This window comes from Cyprinodon tularosa, unplaced genomic scaffold, assembly GCF_016077235.1.
Source record: "Cyprinodon tularosa strain WSP-4 unplaced genomic scaffold, ASM1607723v1 ctg955, whole genome shotgun sequence".
NCBI classification, from domain to species: domain Eukaryota; kingdom Metazoa; phylum Chordata; class Actinopteri; order Cyprinodontiformes; family Cyprinodontidae; genus Cyprinodon; species Cyprinodon tularosa.
Window position 1 is genome coordinate 187,784 of NW_024039735.1, and position 16,620 is coordinate 204,403.

At 45.3% G+C, this 16,620-nt stretch overlaps 1 protein-coding gene across 1 annotated transcript in view; it reads left to right on the forward strand.

The window, feature by feature from the left end:
- The window catches only part of LOC119776772 (myosin phosphatase Rho-interacting protein-like), a 37,092-nt gene that overhangs the window by 8,451 nt on the left and 12,021 nt on the right, over window positions 1-16,620 (forward strand). Inside the window, exons 4-10 of the mRNA XM_038275365.1 lie at window positions 6,865-6,971; window positions 7,075-8,456; window positions 8,541-8,680; window positions 11,434-11,587; window positions 11,662-11,736; window positions 12,493-12,525; window positions 13,333-13,401. Of these exons, the coding sequence (XP_038131293.1) occupies window positions 6,865-6,971; window positions 7,075-8,456; window positions 8,541-8,680; window positions 11,434-11,587; window positions 11,662-11,736; window positions 12,493-12,525; window positions 13,333-13,401 (1,960 nt within the window). The remainder of the gene's footprint in view (window positions 1-6,864; window positions 6,972-7,074; window positions 8,457-8,540; window positions 8,681-11,433; window positions 11,588-11,661; window positions 11,737-12,492; window positions 12,526-13,332; window positions 13,402-16,620) is intronic.

The following is a 16,620-nucleotide window of genomic DNA, read 5'->3' on the forward strand; positions in this document are numbered from 1 at the left end:
ATTGATAAAAAGTTTTCTATCTAAGGAAAACCAGTTGATTGCATTGACTCAAATACAATCCCTCACACTAAGCATGCTTGTAGCGACAGTGGAGAGGAAAAACTCCCTTTTAACAGGAAGAAACCTCCAGCAGAACCAGGCTCAGTGTGAGCGGCCATCTGCCGAGGCCGACTGGGGTTCAAGGAGACAGAAGCAGAGATACAAAAAGCAGCTGTAAAAGGCGGCCCCGTCCAGGAAACACACAGCCAGGCAGACAAGCTCCAAGGCAGCTCCCATGCCAGAGGACGAAGAGAGCACATCCACTCAGTCACGGTCAGAGAAACAGGACTACACTGGAAAACAGGCCGATCTCCAACATCTATAAACAACGGTGTTGATGGAAGCAGCACAGCTGATGTTTCTTTCCAGGATGACGTCACAGCCAAACAGGAACAGACGAGGCAAAGCTACTCTGAGGAAAAGCAGAGAGAGCAGAAGGTTAGAGATTGAACTAACAGATTCTGCAGAATAGGAGAACAGAGAGAGAATGAAGCAGAATGATGAAATGGGGATCCCTATGTCCTCCAAAAGTCTAAGCCTATAGCAGCATAACTATCGAGATAGCTCAGGATAACCTGAGCCACCCTAACTATAAGCTTTATCAAAAATGAAAGTTTTAAGCCTAGCCTTAAAAGTAGACAGGGTGTCTGCCTCACGGACTAAAACTGGTAGTTGGTTCCACAGGAGAGGAGCCTGATGACTAAAAGATCTGCCTCCCATTCTACTTTTAGAAATTCTAGGAACCACTAGTAAACCTGCAGATTGAGAGCGAAGTGCTCTGTTAGGAACATAAGGAACAATCAGATCTCTGATATAAGATGGAGCTTGGCCATTTAAGGCTTTATATGTGAGAAGGAGGATTTTAAATTCTATTCTTGATTTAACAGGAAGCCAATGAAGAGAAGCCAGGATAGGCGAGATATGATCTCTCTTTTTAATTTTCATTAGAACTCTGGCTGCAGCATTTTGGATCAGCTGAAGGCTTTTAACTACAGTGGACTTCCTGATAGTAAAGAATTACAATAGTCCAGCCTTGAAGTAACAAATGCATGGACTAGTTTCTCAGCATCACCCCTGGACAGGAGATTTCTAATTTTTGCAATGTTCCTCAGATGAAAGAAGGATATTCTAGAAACCTCTTTGATATGGGATTTAAATGACAGGTCCTGATCAAAAATAACACCAAGATTTTTTACTTTATTATCTGAAATCAGTTTAATCCCATCCAAATGAAGTGACTGGCTAATCAGCTTCTTTTTCAGAGACTCTGGTCCAAAGACTATAACTTCTGTTTTGTCTGCATTCAGAAGCAGAAAGTTAAGAGTCATCCAGGTTTTTATGTCTTCAAGACATGCCTGTAATCTATGTAATGGGTTAGCTTCATCTGGATTTATAGACAGATATAGCTGGGTATCATCAGCATAACAGTGGAAATTAATCCCATGCTGTCTAATAACTCTACCAATTGGGAGCATGTATAAAGTAAAGAGATATGGCTCCTTCCTTTTCCAACATGGCCGTGCGGCGGTGCTCAGAGCCCGGATGTCAGCCATCATCCGTCTTTGAGCACAGAGTTTACGTCTAGACCTTCGTTGGTGTCCTTTTCAGTTTTTCTGTATTCAGGAGTCACCATAGAAACATTTGGCAAAGCTTTTATGCCATAACTAGGCTTTCCCACATAAAGACGTGCTGCGTTCACAATTATCGCCTTTTTAAAAGGTGCCTTTAGAGTTCGGGATCCTCGCCGTTCTGGTCTTTGGTTGCATCTAAAGTGGCTTGGCTTCATTTGCTTTGAGGAGCGAGGAAACACAAAAGCTGCAACATATGCTTCCGATGGAAATTGTAAGGAAACCTTTCAAAGCGTACATGTTCAGATAAAAATACCAGCGGAGTATAACCCCACGTTACATAATCCTTTTTTAGATGCCGGCAGCTCTGCAGAAGCAGTTGCTGCTAATATGTAGTGTCTTCTGATTGGTTGACGCTCCTCATTAAGCCGCAGAAGTTCAGTATGAGACGATGGGAAACAAGGCAGGACCTCTCCATGCTGCTTCATGCTGTTCACCTTACACTCTGCATGTAAATGAGATGCTGTGATGCCCAGAATAACTTATATCACTCTATCATGTACTGGATAAAATATCCAGTAGACGCTTACCTGGTGGTCAGCCTTCCCAAAAGAGTTGAAGCTGCTATAGGATGGACTAAATCATACTGGATTTAGAATGGGATGGGACCTAAGGTCAGATATAAAGGTTGCTTTTTTAAGGTCAAAGCTCAGTTTGGGATCCGGTCTCTCCTCCTATGGTGGAGATTCTGCAATTTGGTACCAAAACAAACCCTGCCACTAAAACACACTGACAGGGTAATAAGAAGTAATTAATCAGAGCGCCAGAGGAAGTGTCCATTGCATAGAACTTGGCTTTAGTGAAGAGTGGCTTAGGAAGGTCATCACTTGGTTTGGAAATGAAGGAAACATTTTTAGTTTACCAAAGGGCCTGTATGGAGAAAGGTGCCCCATTCAAAGCAGACTGTGGCTGAACCCAAATCCATCAGATTGGAATGAGATGGCCTGTGATGCTAAAGGAACTATAATAGGAAGCATACAGACTCCTTTTCCTACCTCCTTCCTTAATGCATGCACTATTCGGACAGCATTCATTGTGGTCAATCCTGATGCTAATCCACTTTTAATGAAGAGTCCTTCATTAAATTGATGTGTTTGAATTCAGACCAAAGTTGAAATTATTGACCACCAAGGAAAACAATATATCTGCTGCAAACACATTGCTGACACGGTGAAACATGGTGGTGTCATAGTTCACCTTTAAACTAGATAATTACCCTAAGGATGCTGTAAAAGCAACACTCAGGAGATTTAAGGGGAACATTTAAAGGTGCCCATGTCAGAGTCCAGACCTCAACCCATTTCAAAATCAGTGGTTAGACTTAAAGTTCAGGAGCTAAAACTAAGAATGTTCCCTGGGAAATTCCTGGTGGAAAGTAATGGAAAGCTCATAGACTAAAGCAACCTGCTGATCTAACTGCCACAAGAGGAAGCTCTACAAAGTGCCGACTACCGACATCCCAAGTTCCAAAAACTAATTTTAGGGAGATGCTAAGGAAAATAACCAACCTGTCCCTGTAATAGCCGCTGCACTGAAGGCGTAACTCTCAAAGAAGTTCTAACGATGATCTGCGCTGGAACAGACATCGGTACTAATAGGTCCTTTGGATCTATTTCCTTTTTTTGTCCTTTAAATATTCAGTTTTACTAATTATTTAAATACAATAAGGTGATAGTTTCAGTGGGATTAAGATAGGATCCCAGTTTTTATCTGCTAAAAGTTTGTTTTTCAAAACAAATAAAAAAAATGCTCTAATCTTTACAGCTACAGTTTTTCCTGAGTTGTAATTCAGATTTTATAGAAAACTGTAATGTTTATTTAAATTAAGTGAAAAATATCTAAAATTCCTAAATTATGAATGTATATTAACCTCATAAGACATATAATTTTTATTGAACCTAATTGAATAGAAATTTCCCTTCATGCAGCTCTGTTAATATATTTGAATCTCTTGCCCTGGTTTTATTTTTATTTTTCTGGGCCCCCATGGAAACACGCTGGCCCCCTCCTGGCCCCCTGGTCCATTTGGTCTAGAACCGCCACTGTTCCTCCCCTTCTCTAGACGTGGATTTACTTTAGTATATTCTGCTGTAAAATTAGTCCTATATTTAGTTTTTTTACTGGAGGATTGAACCTCTGCCGTTTCCCAGGATGCACTGCTTTGAGTGGTAATTAGGTGACTGCCAGACATGGAGCCAGAACTGTTGCTTTATTATTTGTAAATGTGTGTGGAGAGTTGTGTATCTGTATCTAGATTTGTGTGCAGTGGGATTTGAAAATGTGTAAATGAAAATGTGTGAGGAGATTTGTGTGTCTGTAAAACAATCTGCAAATGTGTAAAAGTACTGTTTGTGTAATCCGGTTTGCAAATGTGTCAAAAATTAAAAAATCTGTATTCAGATTTACAAATATGTATTGCAATTCGCAAATGTGTAGCTCAATCTTTAAGCACACAGAGACATTTATGTCTGAAGTATTTTCACTTCAAGACACAGAAATTCATACAAATCATTGGTTACAAGTCGAGCGGTTTCTCGGTTGGATCTCTTTACACACCTGATTTTTGCTACACTTCTGCCGTGTGAGATCTGCAAATGCATAAAGGATTTGTATGTGTAATATCTTTATTTGCTGCCCTGAGTGCAGGCTCACACGCTGCCTCTTCCTGCAGCGGGAATTCAGCACAACTTGCTGCACCTACACACACATACCACCAGGTGGCGGTATTGTACTGTACGTGACATTACCGCAGCAGGGCGGAGTTCAATTCACCGGCCAGTACGCTGCCACTAAGGGGTCAGTCTCTGCTGGCATCACCCACTATGCAGCACAGACTGTCACCATAGTTGCTGTGTAGTCAGTGTTGCCTACTCCTCAGTAAGGAAAGTAGCTACTGGCTGTGCTAGAAGTCGCTGAATGATGTCATTGCCTAAGTTGCATAATCTGGCACATGATGTGATGTGAGTGTTAATGGCGCTTTGGGAGAAATAACAAGGTTAGAGAGAGTCAAACACTAAGAATATATAGAGCTACTGTTTCTATGCGTTAATGTTTATTTAATTTATTTGGTTTTTTAAATTAATATTTGTTTTATTACAATACTAACCCTCCTCGTTTACCCGGGCTTGGGACCGGCAAAGTGAATAAAGAGGCACTATGGTAGAGTTTTTCCCCTTGTGGTCCATTAAAGAGCCTACAAATCATGGTAAAACATGAACATTTTGAACCATAACATTTTTTACATTACATTAACATTAACAATCTAAATGGAACAAAAAAGACTACAAAGAATCAATGACAATCTGAACAAATAATTAATATTATTTTTAAACTGATAAGATTTCCCTCCACACACACAGGCTGCGCTTGCCTGCTCATAGAAACAGTGGATCATCGTCATGTTGGTCAAGGAGCTGACGCCAGCGTGATCAACCTGCTCAGTCAATCCCGTCAGTCTGGACGCTGAGGGTAAACATGCTGCGGCTCTGACTGCAGCGCTGAGAAGGACTCTTGCAGAGCGGGAGGACGGGGTTGGGACGGGGGAGGCGCCCAACGGCATCACCTGCCGCTGGAGGACAAGAGTAGGAACGATACGTGCTTTCTACTAAGAGTCGCTACTAAGAGTCGCTTAAAGCCGCCAGTGACGCCAGAAAAGTTGCTAGATTTGTCACTAGTCACTTTTTTGAAAAAGAATCGCTGGAGAGTAGAGACTGACACGGGAGTGGATTTTCACTCCTGTCCCGTCCCACTCCCACAGAAAAAAATGGTGTCCCGTCCCGATCCCTGGCCAGCGTAGAAATCTAAATCCTGTCCCGTCCCACTCCTGGAGAAATTACTCCCACTCCCGTCCCGCTCCCATTCAGAATGACCGCTCCTGCACCGCTCCCATTCTTGTTGTTTTTAAGCGCGGGTGAAAAACTCAGAGCAGAAGCACTGTTGGTTTTTGGGTCGTGTAGTTTTTTTTACTCGCATTATAGTGTAGGCTTCACAGAAAAAAACTACAAAATGGCGGCGCCAGTACTGGATTTTTTTTCTTTCTATTTTATTTTTTTTTTGGCATCGATCCTAATTTTTTTAGTTGCTGTTGGTTTGCTCCCGCTGCCGTCTGCTCCTGTAATGTTTAATCCTGTACCGTCCCAATCACGTGATCGTTACTAATACTGACTCCCATCCCACGGGAATCTCGTGACCCGTGGGATTCCCGAAAGAATGTCAGTCTCTACTGGAGAGGTCTGAAAAGTGGCTAAATATAGCGATAAAGTCGCTGAGTTGGCAACACTGTACGTAGTGGCCGGTGAATTGAAATCGGCCCTGCTGCAGTAATGTCACGTAGAGTACAATACCGCCACCTGGTGGTATGTGTGTGTAGGTGCAGCAATTTGTGCTGAACTCCCACAGCAGGAAGAGGCAGCCTGCGAGCCTGCGCTCAGGGCAGCAAATCCAGATTACACATACAAATCCTATCTACACATTCGCGGATCTCACACGGCAGAAGTGTAGCAAAAATCAGGTCTGTTAAGAGCCAACCGAGAAACCGCTGGACTGGTAACCAATGATTTGTCTGTATTTCTGGGTCTTGAACCGAAAATACTTCAGACATAGTGTCTCTGTGTTTGTTTACAGATTGATCTACACATTTCCAAATCCCACTGCACACAAATCTAGATACAGATACACAACTCTCCACACATTTGCAAATAATAAAGCAACAATGTTGGCCCCATAGCCAGAGAGTAAACCAAAACTTACTGGACTAAACCAATCAGCACTCTCTGACAGCCTGTCGCCTGGAATGCTGGTGGAACAGAGCATTGCTTTGGACAGACAGGTTTCCCCACACCCCCCTCCTCCCCACACCCCCCTCTCTTATGTTGTCTTCGCAGTTTAAGTAGTTCTAATACACACATGGTGCATGAATGATTGTATTGCCTGTTCGCTCTCACTGGCATTGAAAAAAACACCACAGCGTATAAAATCTGGGATAATTTTCCGATTGTGGGCATCCATGAACAACTATCTATATCAGGGAGACTCCCGGGAACTTCAGGGAGACTTGGGATGTCTGTGACTACATTGAGCGAACAGTTTTGCAAGTACAGTTTGTTGTTTACCTCCAAACAAAAACATAACACATCTTCCAAGTTGTTGGTTGAATACTTTTGCAGGCCATTGTGAGGTGCATTGCGTCTTTCTCCAGCTTTTCGAATCAGTGGAAGGATCTGCAGAGGAACCGATCCCTCAGTCCTCAGAGGCCTCCTGCAGGTCAACCAGAAATGACCCGAGACATGTCCCGCCGTGCTTCAGGTCTGTAACACGGTGCAATGCCTTTATCCTGACAACATTTGGTTGCCATGTGCCACTTTTGCATGTTAGAAAATATGATGAGAGGCTTGTATGATTTTTTTAGAGTCCAGAAGTGGCAGGGAAAAAGAAAGTGGTTACTTCTCTCCAGATGTGGGAATGCGACAGATGGAGGATGACACCAAGCGTACCTATCGCTATTATGAGAGAGGACATCCCCTACCAAGCAACTACATTCCTGAGCCCAAAGCCTGCGTCCCCTACCGGAATGTAAGCCTTGGACTGCCATCCCAAAGACGAAACCCAGAGACATATATGCAGGCAACTTGGAGAAGCGAGTCCCCACAGAGGTACACGTACCACTCCAACTTCAGACGAGGAACTGACTCTGTGAAGAACTCTCCATCGCGTCACAGCTCTTTGAGTCCAGACCGCTACAGGATGCCAGCGGCTTCTGTGGGACCTCAGAGAGGGAGGTCCCTCAGTAGGAGTCAGGCTCAGTCTCGCTCCTCATTGAAAGACTCCTTTCAAATTCAGTCTAATGGTCCTTCACGCCGCACGTCAGGCGGATCCAGCCCTTCCCACAGCAGATGGTCCATGGCCTCTCACAGTGCCTCGTCTCATAGACGCACAGATTCGGTTCTGTTACAGAGTCCTGAATATGAAGACCAGAAGATGTACAGTCGAGAGTCCAGGAGTCCGTCACAGGCTTCAAACAAGCACAGTTTGGATTCTGAAAAACTTTACAGAAATCTTGAGTCCATCTCTCGTCTTTGTTTTTCTGCAGAAAGGCAGAATTCATATAAAGTATCTTTAGAGTCTCCTCCAAGCAGAACCCATGTGAACAGTTTGGGTAACATTCTGTCCTACAATAGCCGAGAAGTGTCTGCATCCGGGAAGGCCTACAGTCTACCGAGTCACGGCTCGCTAAGAGAGCCTGACCACAGGTTGAGTCAATCCCAAGGATCCTGGCAGGGGTCTCCACATTCTTTACTGAATCTCCCATCATCGAATAGTTCCCCATCATCCAGATGGGACGGGGCAGGCTCCGATAATCTTGAGGGATCACCTACACATGTGGCAGTCTTAGACTCTGATAAGGCTAATGACGGGGTTGAAGCTTGGCAGGGGTCTTCACACAATTTACTCAGTCGCCCCCAGTCACAAGCTTCCTCTTCAGCCAGACATGGAGCCGAGTCTCAGGGCGCTTCGCCATTATATTTTGTAGACACCATTAATGCTAACCAGGGAGATGGCTCTGGGCAGGAGGTTTCCCGATCTTTACTCAGCCGCCCTCCATCACAAGGTTCTCTGCCAGGATGGTCAGTGGACTCGCCAGTATGTGAATCTCCTTCACTAGGTGTGATAACAGACACTGTGGACCCAATTATCAAGGTCAGTTCTGACAGAAGCAATAGCAGTGTCAGGCGAGGAATGGATGCCCTGTTGCTCCCAGAACAGAAGAAGACCATAGTAGACCCCGAAGAGGTAAATAAACCAGGATTATTTCTTTAATTTGGTCATTTTCATTTCAACAAATGTTAACTGTCCACTTTCCATTGTAACTTAAAGGTTGGGATGACCATAGACGACTACATCATGCTGGCTGATATACCCAAGATCCAAGTAGAGTCAGAGGAAGATTTCACAGGTATCAGACGGAGAAATGAGAGTCCTAGTCCCTGCAGGAACCAAAGACAAAGATCATACAGGTTGGTGAACGAGGGGCTTGGTTTTCCTCAAGCATAGGATTCAGTTCAATTCTATTCAATTCTATTCAGTTTATTTCTATAGCTCCAATTCACATCATGTTATCTGAAGGCACTTCACAGTTCACCAGATCATCCAGTCAGATTGATTCAAAGTTTTCTATCTAAGGAAAACCAGCTGATTGCATCGACTCATTGACTCTTCAGCAATCCCTCACACTAAGCATGCTTGTAGCGACAGTGGAGAGGAAAAACTCCCTTTGAACAGGAAGAAACCTCCAGCAGACTTATTTAGCATTTGAGTAAAATTCCAACCAAACATCTCACATGAGGTTTTATTTCATCTTGATTTTCTGAATTAGGAGAAGTAATTTTCTCCTAATGCTGTTGGAGCTTGGCTTGTTTTTCAGTGTAGTCCTGTTTCTCTGACTGTGACTAACTGGATGTGCTCTCTTCATCCTTTTTAGAAATTCTAGGAACCACTAGTAAACCTGCAGATTGAGAGCGAAGTGCTCTGTTAGGAACATAAGGAACAATCAGATCTCTGATATCAGATGGAGCTTGGCCATTTAAGGCTTTATATGTGAGAAGGAGGATTTTAAATTCTATTCTGGATTTAACAGGAAGCCAATGAAGAGAAGCCAGGATAGGAGAGATATGATCTCTCTTTTTCATTTTCATCAGAACTCTGGCTGCAGCATTTTGGATCAGCTGAAGGCTTTTAACTACAGTTTGGGGACTTCCTGATAGTAAAGAATTACAATAGTCCAGCCTTGAAGTAACAAATGCATGGACTAGTTTCTCAGCATCACCCCTGGACAGGAGATTGCTCATTTTTGCAATATTCCTCAGATGAAAGAAGGAAATTCTAGAAACCTCTTTGATCTGGGATTTAAATGATAGGTCCTGATCAAAAACAGCAAGATTTTTTACTTTATTATCTGAAATCAGTTTAATCCCATCCAAATGAAGTGACTGCACATTAGACAGGCCACCTCTCTGTCTCATTTTAAAACTCTTCTTAAAACCCACCTCTTTTCTTTGGCTTTTAACACCATGTAGAGTGTTGATTTTATGTATACACATGCATATTTTTATGCTGTGCGGGCAGTGCTTTTATTTTATTTACTTTTATTTATTTTAGTTATTTTATCTTTTTGTGCAGCACTTTGGAAACCTTGTGTTTATTTAAACCGTGCTATATAAATAAAGTGGATTGGATTGGATTGGATTGGATTGGATTGGACTGACTAATCAGCTTCTTTTTCAGAGACTCTGGTCCAAAGACTATAACTTCTGTTTTGTCTGCATTCAGAAGCAGAAAGTTAAGAGTCATCCAGGTTTTTATGTCTTCAGACATGCCTGTAATCTATGTAATGGGTTAGCTTCATCTGGATTATAGACAGATATAGCTGGGTATCATCAGCATAACAGTGGAAATTAATCCCATGCTAATAACTCTACCGATTGGGAGCATGTATAAAGTAAAGAGAATTGGTCCTAGCACTGATCCCTGTGGTACTCCACAGGTAACCTTTGAGCATGAGGAAGATCTATCATTAACATGAACAAACTGAATTTGATCAGATAGATAAGATTTAAACCAGTCTAGAGCTGTTCCTTTAATTCCAACAAAATATTCAAGTCTTTCTAAAAGAATATTATGGTCAACTGTATCAAATGCAGCACTGAGATCCAACAGGACGAGCACAGATACAAGTCCATTATCTGAGGCCATGAGAATATCATTAGTGACTTTCACCAGAGCTGTTTCAGTGCTATGATGAGCTCTAAAGCCAGACTGAAACTCTTCAAAAAGTTCATTATGGTGGAAGTGATCGCAAACTTGTTTGGCAACTACTTTCTCAAGAATTTTGGATAAGAAAGGAAGATTGGATATAGGTCTATAATTGACCAAGTCATCTGGGTCAAGAGACGGTTTCTTAAGCAGAGGTTTAATTCCAGCAACCTTAAAAGCTTTAGGTACATATCCCTGTAACAGAGATAGATTAATCACATCTAGAATAGAGGAGGAGATCAAAGGGAATACCTCCTTAAATAACCTGGTTGGAACTGGATCTAACATCCAAGTTGAAGGCTTAGATGAAGACAATAGTTTTGCTAACTGAAAGTTCAAAATTCAGTTTAGATTCAGTTTATTTCTATAGCTCCAATTCACATCATGTCATCTCAGGTCACTTTCCAGTTCAACCAGATCATCCAGTCAGATTGATTCAAAGTTTTCTATCTAAGGAAAACCAGCTGATTGCATCGACTCATTGACTCGAATGCAAGGATAGCAGCTCTGTAACACGCTGCAAGCTTTTCACCAAACCTTGGAGTGAGATTTTGAAAGAATTTGGACAGGCAGCCATGTCAGGGTTAGATGAGGACAGGTGCAGCTATTGGTTGGACGTTTTCAGAGGATTTCTCTGAAACAAAGTTATAAAATGTTGAATTTTTATAGAACAGTAAATGTTACTGAGTAACAATCAGTGATCTGTAGTTATGTGGAAAATCTTTCCTTTTTGCTCAGAATTCACGGTATTTCTTAATATCTGGCGCTCAGCACAGTGAACAGGTTGGCTTGGGTATTATTACGTGGATGTGGAGATTTTTTACAAACACAAATCTGAAAACTGTGTTAGACGTTTTCCAGCCTTCAACAATGAATCCTTTTTAACCTCCTTTTCACTCCTGATGCAGCTGCAGGTATTTCACTGTAAAATGTACTGAAGCTTATTTTCTTTCTAAAGGCATCAAGATGAGACAGACGACTATAGTCCAAGACTAAAGTTAGACGAGAGGAGGAGAGGCAGAGAGAGGGGGAGAGACAGAAGAGAAAAATGTCCAGACCTTGAAAGTGGACGATCGTCACGGAGACCATCTGCTGGTTCCCTTCATGCACAGGTAAAAGAAAAGCCAGCAGAGTCGTCCTTCAAAAGGTTCAAACAGTGAAAATCTTATTTTTTCTTTCGACTAAGACCTCGGATCAAAATGGAAGGCAGCGATCTTTGAAAGTTAGGGAGCGATCTCATCCTGAGCGCCTGCAGACGCAGGTGAGTTTCCTTAAATCGTTAAATGCCTTACATTCCCATGACGCCTGAAAGCATCCGTCACCTTCCTGTCCCTGAAGCTCACAGCAGAATAAAAAGGCATCAGTCTGTTTTAGAGCAACATGTGAATAAGTTTAATTATTAGTAATGGATTCAAGAATAGATTGAAAACAGCTTGTTTCCCTGGAGAACTGATGTAAGTTTTTAGCACTTTTTAAAAGAAGCTGACAGTTTGAAACTGATGCTATAAAAACTGAAACCACATTAAAGATGTTCTACTGTGGAGGATGATGAGTATCAACCCTTCTAAGGACGTTTCTGAATAAAATGCTAAGATGCCGTGACCAAGCTTCTGTGGCTTCCTCTTCCCTCTGCATGCCGTGCATTACTTCCCTTCTAACTTCTGTTTATCTGTCGTTGCCTCATGCTATTCGGACCCAACATCTTGCTTGGTGAGTATATCCGGGTGGCTGAACACTATCTGCTTGCTTTCAGACTGAGTCATTCTCCTTTTGTCCACAGTGATGATCGCTGTTCACACGAGCTACAAACCTTCCTGTTTTATTTCCTCCTTTATAACTTTTCTCTATAGAGCGTTAAGAGTCTGTCACCTTCATGCATGTTTCAGGCTGCAGCAGCGAAGCCAGTTGGGTCCGTTTGTCTGCTTGATGGTTTCCGTTTCCTTTAGTTTCAATGAGACTTAAACCACAGACGACTTTCTAACCGTCTGCCTCCAACTGCAGATGGTGCCTGTTGAAGGGCTGGATGTCCAGGCTGGACCAACAAGGCAAGGTAAGGACCTTCATTCCTCCTGTCAGAAGGTTTGAACTTAGAGAAGACAACAAGATGTTTCTTCTATGCCCTTTTTAGGCAACACACCATGACTGAGGAGCTTAGTTTCAGTACAGGAAGTTATTTCTCATCAGGGGTTAGAAGTGCAGCTCTAGAAGCTTTATTCATCCTAAAAACTATTTTAAAGTGTTTATTCATCATAAAGACCAAAGCTACCGGCGGGTGGGACGCCTGATTTAGACTAAATAAAAACATTGTTCAAGTCACAGTTAAACAGATTTGAAAACCTCTTTATCGCTCAGATCAAATAGCTCAAACTTTGTGTCATTTAAACATAAACTTTATCAACCAGAAGACATGAGAACATCAGACTGAACCTAAAACGGCCTGATGGGGGGCAGAGCAGACTGTACCTCTGACCAATGGGTGTGATTGGTTTTTCCATCGTCTGCTGGAGAATCAGCATTAGAATCTAGAAAAGCTTGACCAGATAATGAAGAAGGGCGGCTCTAACCAGAGGACTCCTCTTGAATAAATAAAGAGAAGCACAGCCGTCAGGAAACTCTTCATGAGAAGTATCTTCTGTCAGAGGCTTCTTTGAGCCATTGTAATACTGACCTCTACAGATATCCTTCCCCCTAGGCCCTAAAGATCTATGACTCTAGAAAACACTAGAATGATTTTTAAGATTTCATTTCTTTCTACCATGAATAATGTTATTTTGAATGTTTAAATGTGATGATTTTGAAGAGTGCAAAGATCCTGTAACCAAGTTTAATGAAGTCTATATCTCCTGACCTTCTGCAGTGGACCAGGCACTGGTTTGTCCTTGGTGATACTTGCCTCAGATACTATAGAGATTCAGAGGCTGAAGAGGTAAGACATGTCACCAAAACTGACAATCACAGCAACCTGCATAAGTATTCATGTCCCTCAAAACTGTAAACTATTCGATTACTTTAAAACCAAGAAAAAACATAATGTTGGAGGAACGGAGAAAGAAGTTCTGTTTGCTGTTGCAATATTTGCAGCACGGTACTAAAGTCCTACTGAAGGCAAGACTCAGAGGACCCGGTGTTCAAGGCAAGGCAGACAGAGGAATTACTTCAAAAAGCATTTATTAAAACGAGCAGATCTGGGGTAGCAGCGAATACCAATCACCTTTCCATTCCTTCAAGTGCAGCAGTGATCAAATAAAGCAGTGAGGGAGAAAAAAAATTGATCTGGAAGTTCAGAGTATTAATATAAAAGGTGCAGATATGCAGTAATTTGGTTTGGTGTCATCAGTGTGATGCAGAGTCTGTGATTTAGAGTTTATTCAGTGTGATGGCGGCGGGGAAGAAGCTGCTGCAGAACCTGCTGGTCCTGCATTGAATGCTGGGAAGCCTCTTCCCAGAGGGCAGCAGGGAGAACAGTCCATGGTGGGGGGGTGAGGGGTCATTGATGATGTCACGGGACACGCAGCGCTGGGATGAAATGTCTTTAATGGAGGGAAGAGGAGCCCCCATGATCCTCTCTGCTGTTCTCACCTTCTTCCAGTCTGAGGCGCTGCAGCCTCCACACCACACAGTGAGACAGCTGCTCAGAACGCTCTCTATGGTGCTTCTGGAGAAGGTGGGGAGGATGGGGGGGTCAGAACGCTCTCTATGGTGCTTCTGGAGAAGGTGGGGAGGATGGGGGGGGGGGTCAGAACGCTCTCTATGGTGCTTCTGGAGAAGGTGGGGAGGATGGGGGGGTCAGAACGCTCTCTATGGTGCTTCTGGAGAAGGTGGGGAGGATGGGGGGGGTCAGAACGCTCTCTATGGTGCTTCTGGAGAAGGTGGGGAGGATGGGGGGGTCAGAACGCTCTCTATGGTGCTTCTGGAGAAGGTGGGGAGGATGGGGGGGTCAGAACGCTCTCTATGGTGCTTCTGGAGAAGGTGGGGAGGATGGGGGGGGGTCAGAACGCTCTCTATGGTGCTTCTGGAGAAGGTGGGGAGGATGGGGGGGTCAGAACGCTCTCTATGGTGCTTCTGGAGAAGGTGGGGAGGATGGGGGGGGGTCAGAACGCTCTCTATGGTGCTTCTGGAGAAGGTGGGGAGGATGGGGGGGTCAGAACGCTCTCTATGGTGCTTCTGGAGAAGGTGGGGAGGATGGGGGGGTCAGAACGCTCTCTATGGTGCTTCTGGAGAAGGTGGGGAGGATGGGGGGGGTCAGAACGCTCTCTATGGTGCTTCTGGAGAAGGTGGGGAGGATGGGGGGGGTCAGAACGCTCTCTATGGTGCTTCTGGAGAAGGTGGGGAGGATGGGGGGGGGTCAGAACGCTCTCTATGGTGCTTCTGGAGAAGGTGGGGAGGATGGGGGGGTCAGAACGCTCTCTATGGTGCTTCTGGAGAAGGTGGGGAGGATGGGGGGGTCAGAACGCTCTCTATGGTGCTTCTGGAGAAGGTGGGGAGGATGGGGGGGTCAGAACGCTCTCTATGGTGCTTCTGGAGAAGGTGGGGAGGATGGGGGGGTCAGAACGCTCTCTATGGTGCTTCTGGAGAAGGTGGGGAGGATGGGGGGGTCAGAACGCTCTCTATGGTGCTTCTGGAGAAGGTGGGGAGGATGGGGGGGGTCAGAACGCTCTCTATGGTGCTTCTGGAGAAGGTGGGGAGGATGGGGGGGTCAGAACGCTCTCTATGGTGCTTCTGGAGAAGGTGGGGAGGATGGGGGGGTCAGAACGCTCTCTATGGTGCTTCTGGAGAAGGTGGGGAGGATGGGGGGGTCAGAACGCTCTCTATGGTGCTTCTGGAGAAGGTGGGGAGGATGGGGGGGGGGTCAGAACGCTCTCTATGGTGCTTCTGGAGAAGGTGGGGAGGATGGGGGGGTCAGAACGCTCTCTATGGTGCTTCTGGAGAAGGTGGGGAGGATGGGGGGGGGGGGTCAGAACGCTCTCTATGGTGCTTCTGGAGAAGGTGGGGGGGTGGGGGGGTCAGAACGCTCTCTATGGTGCTTCTGGAGAAGGTGGGGAGGATGGGGGGGGTCAGAACGCTCTCTATGGTGCTTCTGGAGAAGGTGGGGAGGATGGGGGGGGTCAGAACGCTCTCTATGGTGCTTCTGGAGAAGGTGGGGAGGATGGGGGGGGTCAGAACGCTCTCTATGGTGCTTCTGGAGAAGGTGGGGAGGATGGGGGGGGTCAGAACGCTCTCTATGGTGCTTCTGGAGAAGGTGGGGAGGATGGGGGGGTCAGAACGCTCTCTATGGTGCTTCTGGAGAAGGTGGGGAGGATGGGGGGGGTCAGAACGCTCTCTATGGTGCTTCTGGAGAAGGTGGGGAGGATGGGGGGGGGTCAGAACGCTCTCTATGGTGCTTCTGGAGAAGGTGGGGAGGATGGGGGGGTCAGAACGCTCTCTATGGTGCTTCTGGAGAAGGTGGGGAGGATGGGGGGGGGGGTCAGAACGCTCTCTATGGTGCTTCTGGAGAAGGTGGGGAGGATGGGGGGGGGTCAGAACGCTCTCTATGGTGCTTCTGGAGAAGGTGGGGAGGATGGGGGGGTCAGAACGCTCTCTATGGTGCTTCTGGAGAAGGTGGGGAGGATGGGGGGGTCAGAACGCTCTCTATGGTGCTTCTGGAGAAGGTGGGGAGGATGGGGGGGTCAGAACGCTCTCTATGGTGCTTCTGGAGAAGGTGGGGAGGATGGGGGGGGTCAGAACGCTCTCTATGGTGCTTCTGGAGAAGGTGGGGGGGATGGGGGGGGTCAGAACGCTCTCTATGGTGCTTCTGGAGAAGGTGGGGGGGATGGGGGGGTCAGAACGCTCTCTATGGTGCTTCTGGAGAAGGTGGGGAGGATGGGGGGGTCAGAACGCTCTCTATGGTGCTTCTGGAGAAGGTGGGGAGGATGGGGGGGGGTCAGAACGCTCTCTATGGTGCTTCTGGAGAAGGTGGGGAGGATGGGGGGGTCAGAACGCTCTCTATGGTGCTTCTGGAGAAGGTGGGGAGGATGGGGGGGGTCAGAACGCTCTCTATGGTGCTTCTGGAGAAGGTGGGGAGGATGGGGGGGGGTCAGAACGCTCTCTATGGTGCTTCTGGAGAAGGTGGGGAGGATGGGGGGGGTCAGAACGCTCTCTATGGTGC